The 14908-nt window shown below is 42.6% G+C and overlaps 1 protein-coding gene and 1 long non-coding RNA gene across 2 annotated transcripts in view; one reads left to right on the top strand and one right to left on the bottom strand.

The window, feature by feature from the left end:
- Positions 1–1454, bottom strand: part of LOC123330523 — an 80781-nt gene extending 79327 nt beyond the window's left edge. The window contains exon 1 of the long non-coding RNA XR_006546482.2: positions 1341–1454. This is a non-coding gene — a long non-coding RNA (uncharacterized LOC123330523). The remainder of the gene's footprint in view (positions 1–1340) is intronic.
- The window catches only part of LOC102398570 (regulator of G protein signaling 7 binding protein), a 105216-nt gene extending 91128 nt beyond the window's left edge, over positions 1–14088 (top strand). The window contains exons 5-6 of the mRNA XM_044932394.2: positions 196–266; positions 13066–14088. Coding sequence (XP_044788329.2) covers positions 196–266; positions 13066–13157 — 163 coding nt within the window. The 3' untranslated portion in view covers positions 13158–14088. The remainder of the gene's footprint in view (positions 1–195; positions 267–13065) is intronic.
- The last annotated feature ends 820 nt before the right edge of the window (positions 14089–14908 follow it).

Here is a 14908-nt window from a genome sequence, read left to right as displayed (position 1 = left end):
AGCCAACCCAACTCAGCTTTTTCTTCTTCTTCTTCTTATAAAAGCAAAATAAATGCAATTATTTGCCTACTGGAGGCTCAAACGGGTACACTTAGGCACAGACTTTGTCCTTCAGTTGTGTCATAGAACAGACAGTTGGAGATTGCATTTCCAAAATTTACAGCTGATTATTTTTTCTTTTTATCAATTTTACAGAGACATGCGAGAAATGAAAAACCTTTTAAGCAAACTCAGGGAAACTATGCCTTTACCACTGAAAAATCAAGGTGAGTCTTGTCATTTCTTTTTGAAGCAGAGGATGTTTTTCACACGATAACCTTGGGTCTTGTTTCTTGAGAAATGAAAGCAAGTGTTTTTTACACAAGCAATGGAAGGCATCGAGTGTACATTTGTCTTCCCTTGAGAAGATAAGAGAGAATAGTTTATCAGGTGAAAGCAGTTTTGTTCTGAGGGGCGCTGAGAAACACTCTGATAACAGACACCTCCTTCTCTGGCCCCGTCAGTCGAGAGCATGTATTCATTGTTACCCTGTGAAGAGCACTGCACCGGGTGTGGCAAACACAGAAGGGCTGAAGACTCGGCCCTGGTCTTTAAGAAGTTTACAGCCAGCTTCCCCAGTGGCTCAGTGGTAAAGAATTCACCTGCCAATGCAGGAGACCGGGTTCTATCCCTGGTCAGGGAGGATCCCCCTTGCTGCAGAGCAACTAAGCCTGTGAGTCACAACTGCAGAGCCTATATTCTAGAACCCAGGAGTGGCAACTACTGAGCCCACATGCCCTAGAGCCTTTGCTTGGCAACAGAAGATGTCATGACAATGAGAAAAGCCTGTGTACCACAAGGAAAAGTAGCCCCCACTTGCCATGACGAGAAAAGCCCGTGCAGCAACCACAAAGACCCAGTCAAAATAAAAAAATTTTTCTTTAAAGTTTATAGTGGAAGAGACTTAAGAACACCTCCAAAGGAAATGCTCTGCCATCCACATGTTATCTAAACAAACTAACAGTAGTAATTAACATATCTTGCCACTGTGATTTTGTATCCAGTTCCAAGGTGTGGGGGCGTTTTCCACATCCCCAAGCAATTATCAGACACTACTTGGGTGTCCTGCAGCTCAACTGATTTCTGACACTTACTGGAGATGGCATCAGATTCCACAGGTGAAGGGTTCAGTAGTCCTAAAAAACTGTCTCCCCCCTCCAACTTTAGACCCCAGTCCCAAGCCCAAGCTGTCACCTGAGCTTCTGTACATCTAGCTAGATCGGAGCGTCCAATGAGCCCCACTGTAGGTTTAATTAGTTCACTAGAGCAGCTCACAGAACTCAGAGAGAGATTTTACCTACCAGTTCACTGACTTATTACAGGATATTAACTCAGGAGCAGCCAGATGGCAGAAGGGTGGGCAAGGTGTGGGGAAAGGGTGCAGAAATTCCATGCCCTCTTCAGGAGGGCCATCTTCCCAGTCTCAGAAGCTCTCCAAACCCTTTTCTTTTGGGTTTTTCTGGCAACTTCCTAAACACGGGCATGATTGATTAAATCATTGGCCATTGGCAATTAGTTCAACCTCCAACCCCTCCCCCTCCCTGAAAGTCAGAGATGGGATGGAAAGTTCTAACCCTCCAATCACAGAGTTGGTTCTCCTAGGAGCCAGGTGTTTTCCTGACTCAGGAAAACACTGTCCTCGGGTGTTTTCCCAAAATCGCATTATTAAACTAACAAAAGACATCTTTATGGCTCTCTAAGGACATTCCAAGAGTTTTAGTAGCTCTGTGCCAGGAATAGGTCGAAGATCAAACATATATAAATTACACTGTCACAGCCACTAGTCTAAATATCTTAGGTTTATTAACTGTATTAACTTCTTTAATTCTAATAACGTGTTTGAAGGAAATGCTATTCACATTTCCCAATTTACAGGAGACTGAGACACAGGCTGGCTAACTTGGCCAAGGCCAAACAGACTATAAGTAGGAAGTCTGGGATGTGATCCCAGGCAGTGTGTCTCCAGAACTATCCTATGGGAGTATACACTCTAACACAGAGAGGGAAAGGGGATATTCACTAGGATGTTAGTTCTGTGAGGGAAGGGTCTCTGTATGCTTCCATTAACTGTTTTGTCTTCAGTACCTAGAGAAATGCTTGGAACACAGTAGAGTAAAAGCCAGCCTAAACAGTAAATGTTTGTTCAACCTGCACCCAACTTTGCAGCCCCAGAGTCTGAAGATACGTACAAAGGGCTAGTAATAATCACTTTCACCAAGCACATGTGGCCAAGAGCAATCTTAAGTGAAGCATCCGCTTCAGAGAGTGGTACACCCAGGGTGGGGAAAGGGTTTGTAGAAGAAGGAAAGATCCCCCTCCTGTTTTCGCTGAGCACAGCCTCAGCAGGAGGGAGGGCAGGTTGCCTCTGAGCGAGGAGGGAGAGGATTTGGCCTCAGAGCTGGAGCGCAGCTTGGCTGAGGGAGCCGTGTGGCAGAAGGCGGAGAGGTGGAGGTGAGAGCACAGACAGAAGAGTGCGGTGTGACCCGAGCTGCAAGGGAGGGGGGCGGGTGTTGGAAAATAAGAGGCAGGAGATGCGGTGCATCAGGTAGCTGCAAGGACCCCCTGAAGGGCCTGTTGACCCAGGCTTACTGCCTTTGGCTGTGGGTTGTGCTTGAGAGGCCTTGTAAGGTTCTAAGAAAGCAGTGTTTTACTCCAACTCACGGTGGTGACGAGGGCCCTGTGGACACAGCATGCAAGTTTGCTGCTAGATGTCAGCATGGTTTCAGCTAGCCTTGGGTTACCATGCTGGCTCTGCCATTTTCCTGGAAGAAGTTGTTTCCCTTCTGAACATATATGTTTCCTCATCCCCGAAAAAGAGATCAGATGATCTACTTCAGAGAGTTGTTGTGAAGATTCAATGAAAAAATGCTTATCACATGCCTGCTACTAACCTTACAGAGAGGAAGCGCTCAACAAGTGCAGTATACTGTTATTATTATTATTTACCAGCTGGCCCACCAACCTAGCTCAGGAAAACTCCAAATCATCATCAAATAGAATAACCCCAACTTCCATTCACTCTGAAGCCACTGTGTGTAACGTCCATGAAAAGTTGACCTTGAGCCCATGAAAAGTTGACCTTGAACCTGCTCTCTAGAATACTGATCCCTGAGACTGGATTTGGGGCTCATCTCTGAACCTATCCTCAGCTTCTTAATCTGTAGAGCAAGTACCCCCACCAACAGCATGTGGGCTTCCTCTTGTACTTGCTTAGAAGAATGACAACCCCCCCAGGCTGAATTTCATGGATTCCATGTAGCCTATATCTTAAACATTCCCCCTATAATTAATAAAAGTTCATCCAAAAGTTTTTGAATTAGGCATTATTGGAAGAACAGATATTTTATTTTCTTCATTTAGGACATTTTTATAATCATAAAAGTATAATATAATAGAAATCTTTTGTATAACTTTATTACTTTTATAAGCAGAAAAAATAACTAGAATTTTAAATACATTTTTAAAATATAATAATAGTAGTGAATGATTGATACTGTCAGCGAAAAGGAAAAAAATCCGAACAAGGGACACCCAGGACTTGAATCCTAAATCCATTTGGGACATGAAAAGGAAAAAGCTAGGAGATAGAAGGTCTTCTTCAGGAGGGAGTAATGCTGTATGATTTTAAAATAAGTTTTTTCCAACTTTAAGCTTTTAATTTTGATTTGGGGTGTAGCCAGTTAACAGTGTTGTGGTAGTTTCAGGTGAACAGCGAAGGGACTCAGTCATACATATACTAAAATAATTTTTAAAATTCAGGTGAAGTCTTATGGGAAATTAAGGTTTCTTCATTTGGGGGAGAAAAGGGAACCCTTAGCACATGAAGATGCATCTCTATTCTGGGCATGTTTAATCAGGCCTCACAGTATGATGGAGGGCTCATTAAACACACCCAGAACAGAAATCAGTGGCTCAGATGGTAAAGACTGTGCCCGCAATGCAGGAGACCCATGTTCGATCCCTGGGTCGGGAAGATCCCCTGGAGAAGGGAATGGCTACCCACTCCAGCATTCTTGCCTGGAGAATTCCAAGGACAGAGGAACCTGGCCTCCAAAGAGTAGGACTTGACTGACCACACTGGGAGTGAGCAGTGGAGAAGCAGGGATGTGAGTCTCCACCAGGGGTCTGAGAAGGCCTAAAGGAAGGAGAGAAGGTATCTGGGAGTCACTCTGGGAACATGTTTTAGCAGAGGCTGCTGCTGCTGCTGCTGCTAAGTTGTTTCAGTCGTGTCCGACTCTGTGCAACCCCATAGACAGCAGCCCACTAGGCTCCTCTGTCCCTGGGATTCTCCAGGCAATCACACTGGAGTGGGTTGCCATTTCTTTCTCCAAGGCATGAAAGTGAAAAATGAAAGTGAAGTTGCTCGGTCATGTCCGACTCTTAGCAACCCCATGGACTGCAGCCCACCAGGCTCCTCCATCCATGGGATTTTCCAGGCAAGAGTACTGGAGTGGGGTGCCATTGCCTTCTCTGTTAGCAGAGGCATAGGGCACCATTTTAATGAGGAAATCAGCCAGATTCCTGTCTCTGACTGCATACACCAAGGTAGAGCATAGGGGCTGTCCCATTATCTTCTTGGAACCCTGTTTAATCTTTTTATTATCCAGGTCTCATCTAAGCAGAAAATAGTGTGGGATGACATGTGGAAAAATGTATTCCAGTTCTTTTCTGTAGGACCTTATTTTCAAAACATAATTCTAACTGGATGAAAAGCACTATAGAAAGCCATCTGTTTTCCTTCTGTCTGTGTCTTTCTTTTCTCTTTTTATTCCATTTACATGTGTGTTTGAAGCAGAGATAAAAAGGAATAAGATACTGCCCTGTTTCCCTACTCAAATCCTGACCATGTAGAAATCCTGCCAGGCAAGTATGTGGGGACCCACTCTGGAACTGCTTTGATTGCCCTGCTCTCCAAACACCATACGTGTGTGTGTGCGTTAGTTGCTCAGGTGTGTCCAACTCTTTGCAACCCCATGGACCGTAACTCACCAGGCTGCTCTGTCCATGGGATTCTCCAGGCAGAATACTGGAATAGGTAGCCATTACCTTCTCCAGGGGATTTTCCTGACCAAGGGATAGAACCCAGGTCTCCTGCATTGCAAGCAGATTCTTTACCATTTGAGCCACCAGGGAAGCCCTTCCAGACCCTATCCTGTCCCTCAACTCAGAAACTCTTCCTGTTGATTTTAACATTTCGAGATTTAATCCTGCCATCTCCCCTTCCCACCACAATCAAAACTTGATTTAGCAACAATATGCTGTAAATTGACTTTCAGTGACAAGCAAAAGTGGCCAAGAGCAGGCATTGTAATGGTTAATGATTATGCCTTCATTTAAGATGGGGCCTTTACCTTCCCATACTTTGTTTAAGACTGGAGACAAAGGTGCGCAGAAGAAGAGGGAGCCTGCCTTGCTCTGCCCCAGCTCCTCACAGCCTCCCCATCTCCTGGCTCTCAACCTGCTGTCCTTTCCTCTGCTTCAGCGCCTCTCCTGTCCTACATTCTGGGTCACTGACAGTTCTGTAGGGAGCTTCATTAATTATGAGAGTCTTGCTGTGTCAAATGGATTACAAATGGAACCACCTGTGGAGAGCCCACAAGGTTACTGACAAAGGCTAAAAGGAGATGGGAAAGTGAAGGACAAGCATCTTCTAAATGCAGGCTGTAATCAAACAAAGCATCGCAGAAGTAAATTAAGCCTGAAAGACAGTTTCACCTTTTCCAAAATTCTGACTTCACGAATCCTGTGCTGTGTTGTCAGTACATTTACTTTTGCCTAAAATTCGGTTGGTGGTACCACGCATTAGAGTCAGTCTCGAGTGGATCAGTCAGGACTTGCAGTTGTTCTAGAATGGGTCCTCTCCTGCAGACAGTCGTGTGTGTGTGTGTGTGTGTGTGTGTGTGTGAGTGCGCACGTACATGCGTGCACACACTCAACCCCTCAATCATGTCCGACCTTTGTGACCCTGTGGGCTGTAGCCTGCCAGGCTCTCCTGTCTGTGGAATCTTCCAGGCATATACTATAGCAGGTCACCATTTTCTACTCCAAGGGATCCTCCCAACCCAGGGATCAAACCAGCATCTCTTGTGTCTTCTACATTGGCAGGCAGTTTCTTTACCATTGCACCACCTGTGGACAGTCCTGCTCCAGGCTAAACCAGGTCTAGGAACAGGTCCCCCATTCTCTACAGCCCTGCTCCACCCTGGTGTGAATGTGCATAACCGGAACCAACCTGGCCATGGTTGAGTTCTCTGGCATGGAGCTGAAGGACATTGAGCTGTTATGCCACCTGCTAGCCTAGAGATGACCTTGTTGGCCCTTCCCCAGCGCCTCATTTAAAGACTTTCTGTGCTTCAAACTGGTGTCTGAATATCACTCTGGGCAGTTTTACCAGTTATCCCAGATTCTTTGCAATCTGTACAACATTTTGCCCAGGATTCAGTGTGATGTATGCTATGCCCCTCTCTCTCCCCTCCAATCTAATCCACTCATCACTGATCATACATCAGTTTCTTAGTACATTACTCTAATTATGTTGAGCCTCTACTCACAAATTTTAAGTGTCTACACATTGTCGAAGGAAAAATAGATTTCTCACCTCAGCATTCTTTGTCCCCACCATCATCCAACATGTGATGGTCACCCATGATGTGCCAGGTGCTGGGGATCTCTCTATTCCTAAAGCAGGGGTCCCTAACCTCTGGGATCTAAGGCCTGGTGATTTGAGGTGGAGCTGATGTAATAATAATAGAAATAAAGTGCACAATAGATGTAATGCTCTTGAATCTTCCTGATACTATCCCACCCCAGTCTGTGGAAAAAGTGTCTTCCACGAAACTGGCCCCTGGTGCCAAAAAGATTGGGTATCACTGCCCTAGAGGCTCTCCATCTCCACAGGACAAAATGGGAATGAGAATCACCTGGGAAGCTTTTTCAAATGGCATAGCCATCCCTTGCAGAGATTGTGATAGAGCCCTCAGGGGATGGCACATGAATTCTGGAAACACACACAGTATTGGAAAGACAAAAAAAAAAATGTTTAAATGCAACAGTGCCATAATAGTCAGCAAAGGATGCTACGAGGGCATACTGGATTCTCGCCTAGTCAGGTTTTAGTTATAAATGGGGATGGAGGAGATGGGAGTCATTGAGAATTGCTTTTTGCAAAGTGTGTGAGCTGAGATTTTTATTTATGATAAATCAGAATTAGCCAAAGAAAAAGATGGAAAGAAGACAGTCTAGGCAGAAAATTCCAAATGTGTGAAGACATCTGGGGAGATGACAGAGCAGGGGATTTTGATGAACTACAAGTACTTCATTAATTGGGAAAGTGGTTAGAAAAGAGACTTCAGAGAGAGACTAGAGAGGTAAGGGGGCTATGTCATTAAGACCACTTTATTTCATATTAAGATGTTTGGACTTTATCCTGGGGTCACTGGAGGGGTTCAGTTAGTAGGCAAGTACAATAAGCCAGGTAAGAAATGCTTATGATCTGACCTAAAGCCAGGGGCTTGGAGAAGAGGATATGGCCAGTTGGCTGAAATATGTTAGCAAAGCAGAATCAAGGATGAAACCTGAGTTCAGATTTGGAAAGCAGAGGGAATGATGGTACCCATCACTAAGGTAGAGCAGAGCAGTACCAGCAGATGTAGAGCACAGGACAGATGGAGTTCTGATTGTGGGGACACTCTAAGACCAGTGCTCAGAGTTTGTGGTGGATGTACATGCCTTATGTTGGTGTGAGACATGGGGGCTGGAAGGGCAGGAAATTCAGATGTAAACACAAGCAGCATGTTGGTAATTGAAGCCTGAAAATACTTGAGACCACCCCCAGAGAGTATACAGAGAAGAGCTCTGAAATACCAAAATTTAAGTTTTGAGGGAAAAGAAGACGAGTTTACAAAAAAACTGATATAAAGCTCAGCATACTGGAATAAGAAAGTTGCAAGGAAAAAATGGCTCATAGTGTGGGGCAGTTCAGCTAAATAAGAACTGAAATTACCCATAGGATTTAGCAACAAAGGAGTCACTGGTGAGATGGCCAGAATCAGCTTTCTTGGAATTGGGGGCATGCACAAAGCCTAATTAAGGAGGGTTGAGGAGTGAGTGAGAGATGAAGAGTTGAACAGCAAGGGTAAATTTATTGTCTCATAAAGAGTTGCTTATAGAATTGTGGATGCACAGGGTTGGAAACAGACAATGTTCCAAGGGCTGTGAAAGTGAAAGTCACTCAGTCATGTCAGACTCTTTGCAACCCCATGGACAGTCCATGGAATTCTCCAGTCCAGGATACTGGAGTGGGAAGCCTTTCCCTTCTCCAGGGTATCTTCCCAACCCAGGGATTGAACCCAGGTCTTCCACATTGCAGGAGGATTCTTTACCAGCTGAGCCACAAGGGAAGCCCAAGAATACTGGAATAGGTAGCCTATCCCTTCTCCAGGGGATCTTCCTAACCCAGGGATCAAACCCAGGTCTTCACTGCAGGTGGATTCTTTACCAACTGAGCTATCAGGGAAACCCAAGGGCTATAGCACTTGTTTATAGAATGAATGCAGGCATGAAGGTAGAAGCATAGAGCAATCAGAAAAGACTTTTCTGGATAAAAGGAGATGGAATATGTAAAGTCAGGGAGGCGAGAGAAGGTATATGGCCTTATTCAGGGAATTCTCAGTAGTTCTGTTTTACACTAACCCTTCTTCATATGCCTTTCATTCCAGCCAGACTGGACTGTTTACTTGGACCCAGTTCAGGCTGCCTTGACCTCCACATCTTTGTTCACACTGCTCTCTTCATCCAGAACGCATGCCCCCTACTTCACCAAATGTCCAAGTTCTCCCCATCCCTTTTGCCCTAGCATGAACACCAAGGCCCTGGGAATCTTCCGCAAATGTTCTCTTTACAAGATGGGAGTAATTTCCCTCTGAGAATTCTCACAGCATTCTATTTGTATCTCTCCAATGGCATTTCTAATGAAGCCTCCTAGTTACTCAAACCAAGATCCCTGAAGCCAAGGGTCACCTTTCTCTTAGGACCCATCTGGTGTTACCCTCAGCACCTGACATAGAGCCTTGCAGTTTATAGGCCTTTGATAATTCAGTGGTTCTCAAAGTGTGGTCTCAGGACCAGAAGTATCAGCAGGTCTGGGAACTTGTAAGAAATGCAGATTGTCTGGCCCCACCCCAGACCTACTGATTCAGAAACTCTGGAGGTGGGGCCGGCAATCTGTGCTTTAACAAGCCCTCAGATGAAACTGATGCTGCCCATGTTTGGGAACCCTGGAATTAGATGAAGATCTCTTTTTTTTTTCCAGAATAGAAGTTTCCAACTGCAGTTTCATCATAAGCACTCCTCTTGACTTAGAGAACATAGCTTTAAACTCAAACATCAGTTTATTATTTGCAAGCCTCATTTGTATGCCCTCTGTTTCTAACACATCATTTATGTAAAAAATCTTTTATTGGCAAATGTAATTTGAAATGGTATTATTGTACCTTAGGGGATTTCAGTGTTCCTGGCTCTAGAAGCACCCAAAAATTAATCATCAAATGACTGGATTTTGAATTTACTGATGACTGAATACCCTACTCTCCTGTGCTTTCACTTTCTGCTATGCTTTCCTCCTTCCTCTTCCCTTTCTCACTTTTTATTTTCAAATTTAAAACTGTCCTAGGTTACAGTTCTTTGAGAGTATGCACTTTGGAAAAAAGACAACATAAAATTCTCAAACATTAGCAATAAAAATAAAAGATGTCCCAAGTTCAGATGGATTAGCTCAGAAAGTTGAGAATAAGTGGGGAAACACCCATTTTGCTCACATTCTGTTGACAGCCCCTCACTTCGAAGTCAGGATTTCAGTCAATGTGGAAAGACATCTTTCCTTGGCATTGAATTCATTTCAGATCATTCCAGGCAGACTTACTGCTTGGTGAGTTTCAGCATTTACTTGCAGGTGTCAGCTTCCTACAGGGTAGAAAGCTGCTCTGAATTTCTGCCAAGAATTTTTTAAGCTTTAGTGTCACCTCAGCCCTAGGTGATGATCAGACAAGCTCTGGGCTGGCAAAGGTGTCACAAATGCTCAACAAAGATGCCCCACACCAGCAGTCATTCTTATTAGGCAGCCTGTCCTTCGCTTAACATCTGAGCACTTTCTCATCAATTCTAACACATCCTATTCACTTGTGAATGCTATATACATATGTGTGTGCGCGTGTGTCTATAGCACTCACGAGTGAATGTTTTATATATATATATATATATGAAAAGAAGGGTGAATGAGGAGAATTTCAATAGCACAGAGGTTTTTTGATTCACTGTAATGAATGCACAGATACAAAGGTCAGTCTTGATACAAATCTCATAATCCCTGTGTATGATAGCTGTGTGCTTTTAATACATAAAAAAGAGGAAATGGAAGCAAATATACCACCACAGAACACACATGCCACAGCACACATATGCACACTTTCTTTGTAAATACAACAGACCAATGTATGTAGACATTTCCCCATATAGTGGGAACGATACATATCAAGAATTGCTTTTTATAATATATAAATACCAGTGAGGTCACTCCCAAATTTCTTAAATGTTTGGAGAAAGGCAAACATATAGGAAATTCAGGAAATAAATGGGAATTCAGAAAATAGATCTCTAAGTCTCAAAGAAATAAAAATTTCCTTTCCTATCAGTATCTTCATAGTTTTGGTGCATCTATTCCAAGGACATGTTGACTTTCAGTTGAACTTGAGTTTCAGGGAGCGTGGTCAGCATTCAAAGAGATAACAAAACCTTCAGGGTCTGCTGTATCTTTGCCATATCCAGTTAGGTTAAGTTCACTGATCATTTGGTGGCTAAAGAAGTGAGAGCCCTAAAAATGATGAGAGAATATGGTTATCATTTCTTTCTGCTCCAGATATATCATGATTCATCTCTGAGAGATTCTGCTGAGAAATTAGGCTTATATATAGGATTTGACATTGCTTTCAGCATCTTAAACTATTTGGGGCAAGTTTAACTGTTTAAAAAAAGAGATGTCCCATTTTTAGTCTCAAAATGTTGACATCCAGACTATAGTGAATTATTTTTCAATCTGAAAAAAGACAAAGAAAGTCCTGTTTTTCTCCACATTAGCAGAGTGTGGGTTTTAAGAGAGGACTGTAATCTGTGGTGACTGTGGGGAGAAGGCTGTGTTTGATTAATCTGATGTGCCCAGCTAGGGCGCCTGTCTCCTTTCCTGCCTCCAACTTGCTACTCTAGTTCCATCTAAATGTGTACCATAGTGCAGCATTCCAAGGAACACTGTCAGCTCGGTGGGTGATGCTAATGTACAAACAAGCATGACACATGGGAGCCTTGGGGGCTGGGGAGAGAAAAGCCAGGGCACTTGGATGACAATTTATGGAAGAGGACCAGGAAGCCAGGACTCAGTTTTTTTCCTGACAGTTTCCTGAGTGTCTTGTTGTTTTTGTTCAATTGCTCAGCCGTGTCCGAATCTTTGCGGCACTCCAGGCTGAGTTATCGAGAAAACCAACCGTCAGCTACAAGCCAGTTTTATTCAACTGGGGCACATTCTTCACTATATCCATCTCTTCATCTCACTCCCGATTCTGGGCTCTTTCCCAGGGTCCTGCATCTTCAAGATTAGCATGGAGAAAGGAGGGGAACATCTTAGCTTTGTTCTTGGAGAGCAGTGCAAGTGGTCCTGACAAAGCTTAGGTTTAAAAGAGTTCCAGAGGGACTACCCTGTTGGTTCAGTGGTTAAGAATTCACCTTGCAATGCAGAAGATGTGGGTTCAATCCCCATCAGGGAACTAGGATCCCACTGCCATGGAGGAGCTAAGCCCACACGCCACAACTAGAGAGCCCATGAGCCACAACAGAAATCCTGTGTGCTGCAGTGAAGACCCGGCATGCAACAACTAAGACTCAATACAGCCAAATGAATTTTTCAAAATGTTTCCCAGAGCCAGCCAGCCATTTTTTTGCCCCTAATTCCATTCTGACCATATCCTAGCACTGCCCTACTTGACCGTTTACAGGCTCTTTCCCTGTGGTCCTCCTCCAGCCTCTGGGACTCATACTGGCCAGTTCCACTCCAACAGGCCGTTTCTACTCACTTTCTCTGTTGAATTGCACTATTTCCCCAAAACCCAACTCATTAAACTGGATTTGGTTTACAGGTTTGTTTCTTTGTTTCTCTACTTGTCATTGTACTAAAAATTTCAGGCCAGAACTGGTGAATTTAGCAGCTGACAGCCTTCTCCAAAAGCCTTTGTATTCAGATGCCTGGCTATAAAAAGTGCTAGGGAAACACTCAACAAGAAATAGTTGAAACCTCTTCCTGAGGCATAAAGTGAGTGAACTGAGGTAAAACAAGGTCCTATGTAAAGGAAAAATAGTTCATCATAGCTATATTATTATTAATAATAAGTCTCTCCTCTATGCTAGGCACCCAAGTCACCAACCAAGCTAAATGTTTTAATAGAGTATTTCATTTAGCTCTCACCTAGGGTAAGTATTATTAAACCGTATTTTACATATGGGGAATATGAAGCTTAATGAGCTTAAGTGATATGTTCAAAGTCACAGGATTAGTAAGCAGTAAACTATAGAAAAGAAGCCAATTTTATTCCAAAACACAGGCTCTTTCTCAGAAGGATACATTGCCCAAGTGAAAGACTGCCTCTAGGCCGTTTAACTGTAAGCAGTGGTTCTCAGCTGTGGCTATTGGCTTCACTTTCGCCCCCGCCCCAGGAACATGTGGCCGTATCTGGGGACATTTGCAGTTCTCACAATTGGTAGGGAAATGCTACTGGCATCTAGTGAGTAGAGGCCAGAGATGTTGCTGGATATCCTACAATGCTCAGGACAGCTCCTAACGATAAAGGATGATCTGGTCCAAAAATGTCAACGAAACTGAAGTTGAGAAACTTGGATTTGAAGGACTGTGGATTTTTAAGACCAATCCTTAAAAAACAGTTGTTTTGTCTGTACCTCACTCAACCTGTACATTCTATCCCATCACAGATGACAGCAGCCTTCTAAATCTAACTCCCTACCCCCTGGTTAGAAGACGGAAGAGAAGGTTCTTTGGGCTGTGCTGTCTCGTCTCAAGCTAGGCGATTCCTCCCGGAAGCCACCACTGGGAAGACCTGAAAATATCACTGAACCCGAGGACCTCCAGACAGCTGAACCACAGTCATTGGCTTTTGACTATGTTTTCTAAGCTTCCTTATTACTTTTATCCACCTCTCGCAGGCCTTTGAAATGATTTTACATTTGAAAGCAGCTGCTGTCAAGGAAAAAAAAAAAAAAAACCAGATTCAAAAAGCAGTCTGTTTTTAAAAGGATTTTTAAAGCTGACATTGCACATGTCTGCTCCAAACCACACCATGACAGATGCAAGAATTATGATTTTTAAATTATTTAAAGAATTTTTAAGTGTATTATACAGAGAAAAATTATTTCATGTATAATAGTATATCTGTAGCTCTTGCTGATCTATGTAAACAACTGATCACATATGAGAGTCTTTAAACATAGAAATCTATTTAAAACTGCAAAACTGTTCAAAATCCAACCAATATTAGAAATAATATTATAATCAAATATATACCACCTCAACCTATTGCTTTCTCTGCACTCATTTATGTTTAGTCTTCCATTCTGTCAGACTAAGAGCTTCAACAGAAAAATGTCTTAATTTACAATGCAACAAAAACCGTATATGAAAAGTATTTAAATTTTGTAAATACACAATAATCCTAATTCTTTAATACAGTGCATATGGGCAACTAATTTCCTTTCGATCCAATGGTGTCTTTTTCAGCTTCTTGGAGAATGAAGTAATCCAGTTAGGAAATGGTGTAGTAACATATACAATTACCCTCCAATGTAAAATTGAATATTATCACATTTTGTTCTAATTGAAATTGAAGCATGATGTCTGCATTATCAGCATAGTGTTAAATCTTATAGGGCATGCTGGATTTAGCTCAGATCGTAAAAATACTTAACATTTTACATTGTTAATAAAATCTTTTTAGTTAAGCTAAGCTTGTCTCATTTTAGATAACTATGCAGATAAGACTTTTCCAACGTGTACTTGGTGTCTTGTCTTATGCTTAGAATCTTACAAGCAGGACACATTAAGCAATACTCTATTCTAGAAAGAAGGAAGCCACATGCTTTGTTTTTCTGCTCACAGCTTTGTTGTGCTCTTCCTCCACTAAACTTGTAACATGGTACAGATTTTGTTATATTTTCCCTTGTTCTTCCTTTGGCCCATTTCCCAGGCAGAATTTCCCATGGGTTGAAAGATCAAGCCTTTGAACTTCTTTTCTTGTTTTCCATAGTCTGAAAATTCCTAAAGTCAGACAAAAGGCCCAGAATCCAGCACAATAAAAGGATGAGCTATCCGTGGTTTATCCAAGACACAAATTTAATACCAACCCTATAATTTCTCAGCATTTATGTGCACAGGCATTTATACATCCACCAACATTTTGACCTAAAAAACTAAATATACCCAAGGTTTTAGTAGCTTCAGTGAAGAGGGAAAGAGGTAGAGACGAACTACTGGAATAATTATCATATTAGGTTGAATTATATGAAATTGCTGATATTTGACTGTTTTTGACCTAAAAATGGCAACTTCATATAGTTCAACCTAATATCTGCTGTTATGGAAATTATCCTTGGAAGTGTCTTCCAGTTTTTTTAATTGAAAGTGAAAGGATTGAAAAGTTGGAAGAGATCTCAAAAGACTACGCATGTCTCTATTTAGATCACACCAGCTGGTTATTGGCCTTATTCTTGGAGTCCAGAGATGTGTTCCAATGAGTTGGCAACTGATACATGGTTATAAGTA

This window comes from Bubalus bubalis, chromosome 19 (genome assembly GCF_019923935.1).
Source record: "Bubalus bubalis isolate 160015118507 breed Murrah chromosome 19, NDDB_SH_1, whole genome shotgun sequence".
NCBI lineage: Eukaryota > Metazoa > Chordata > Mammalia > Artiodactyla > Bovidae > Bubalus > Bubalus bubalis.
This window is presented reverse-complemented; position numbering and strand designations above follow the sequence as displayed.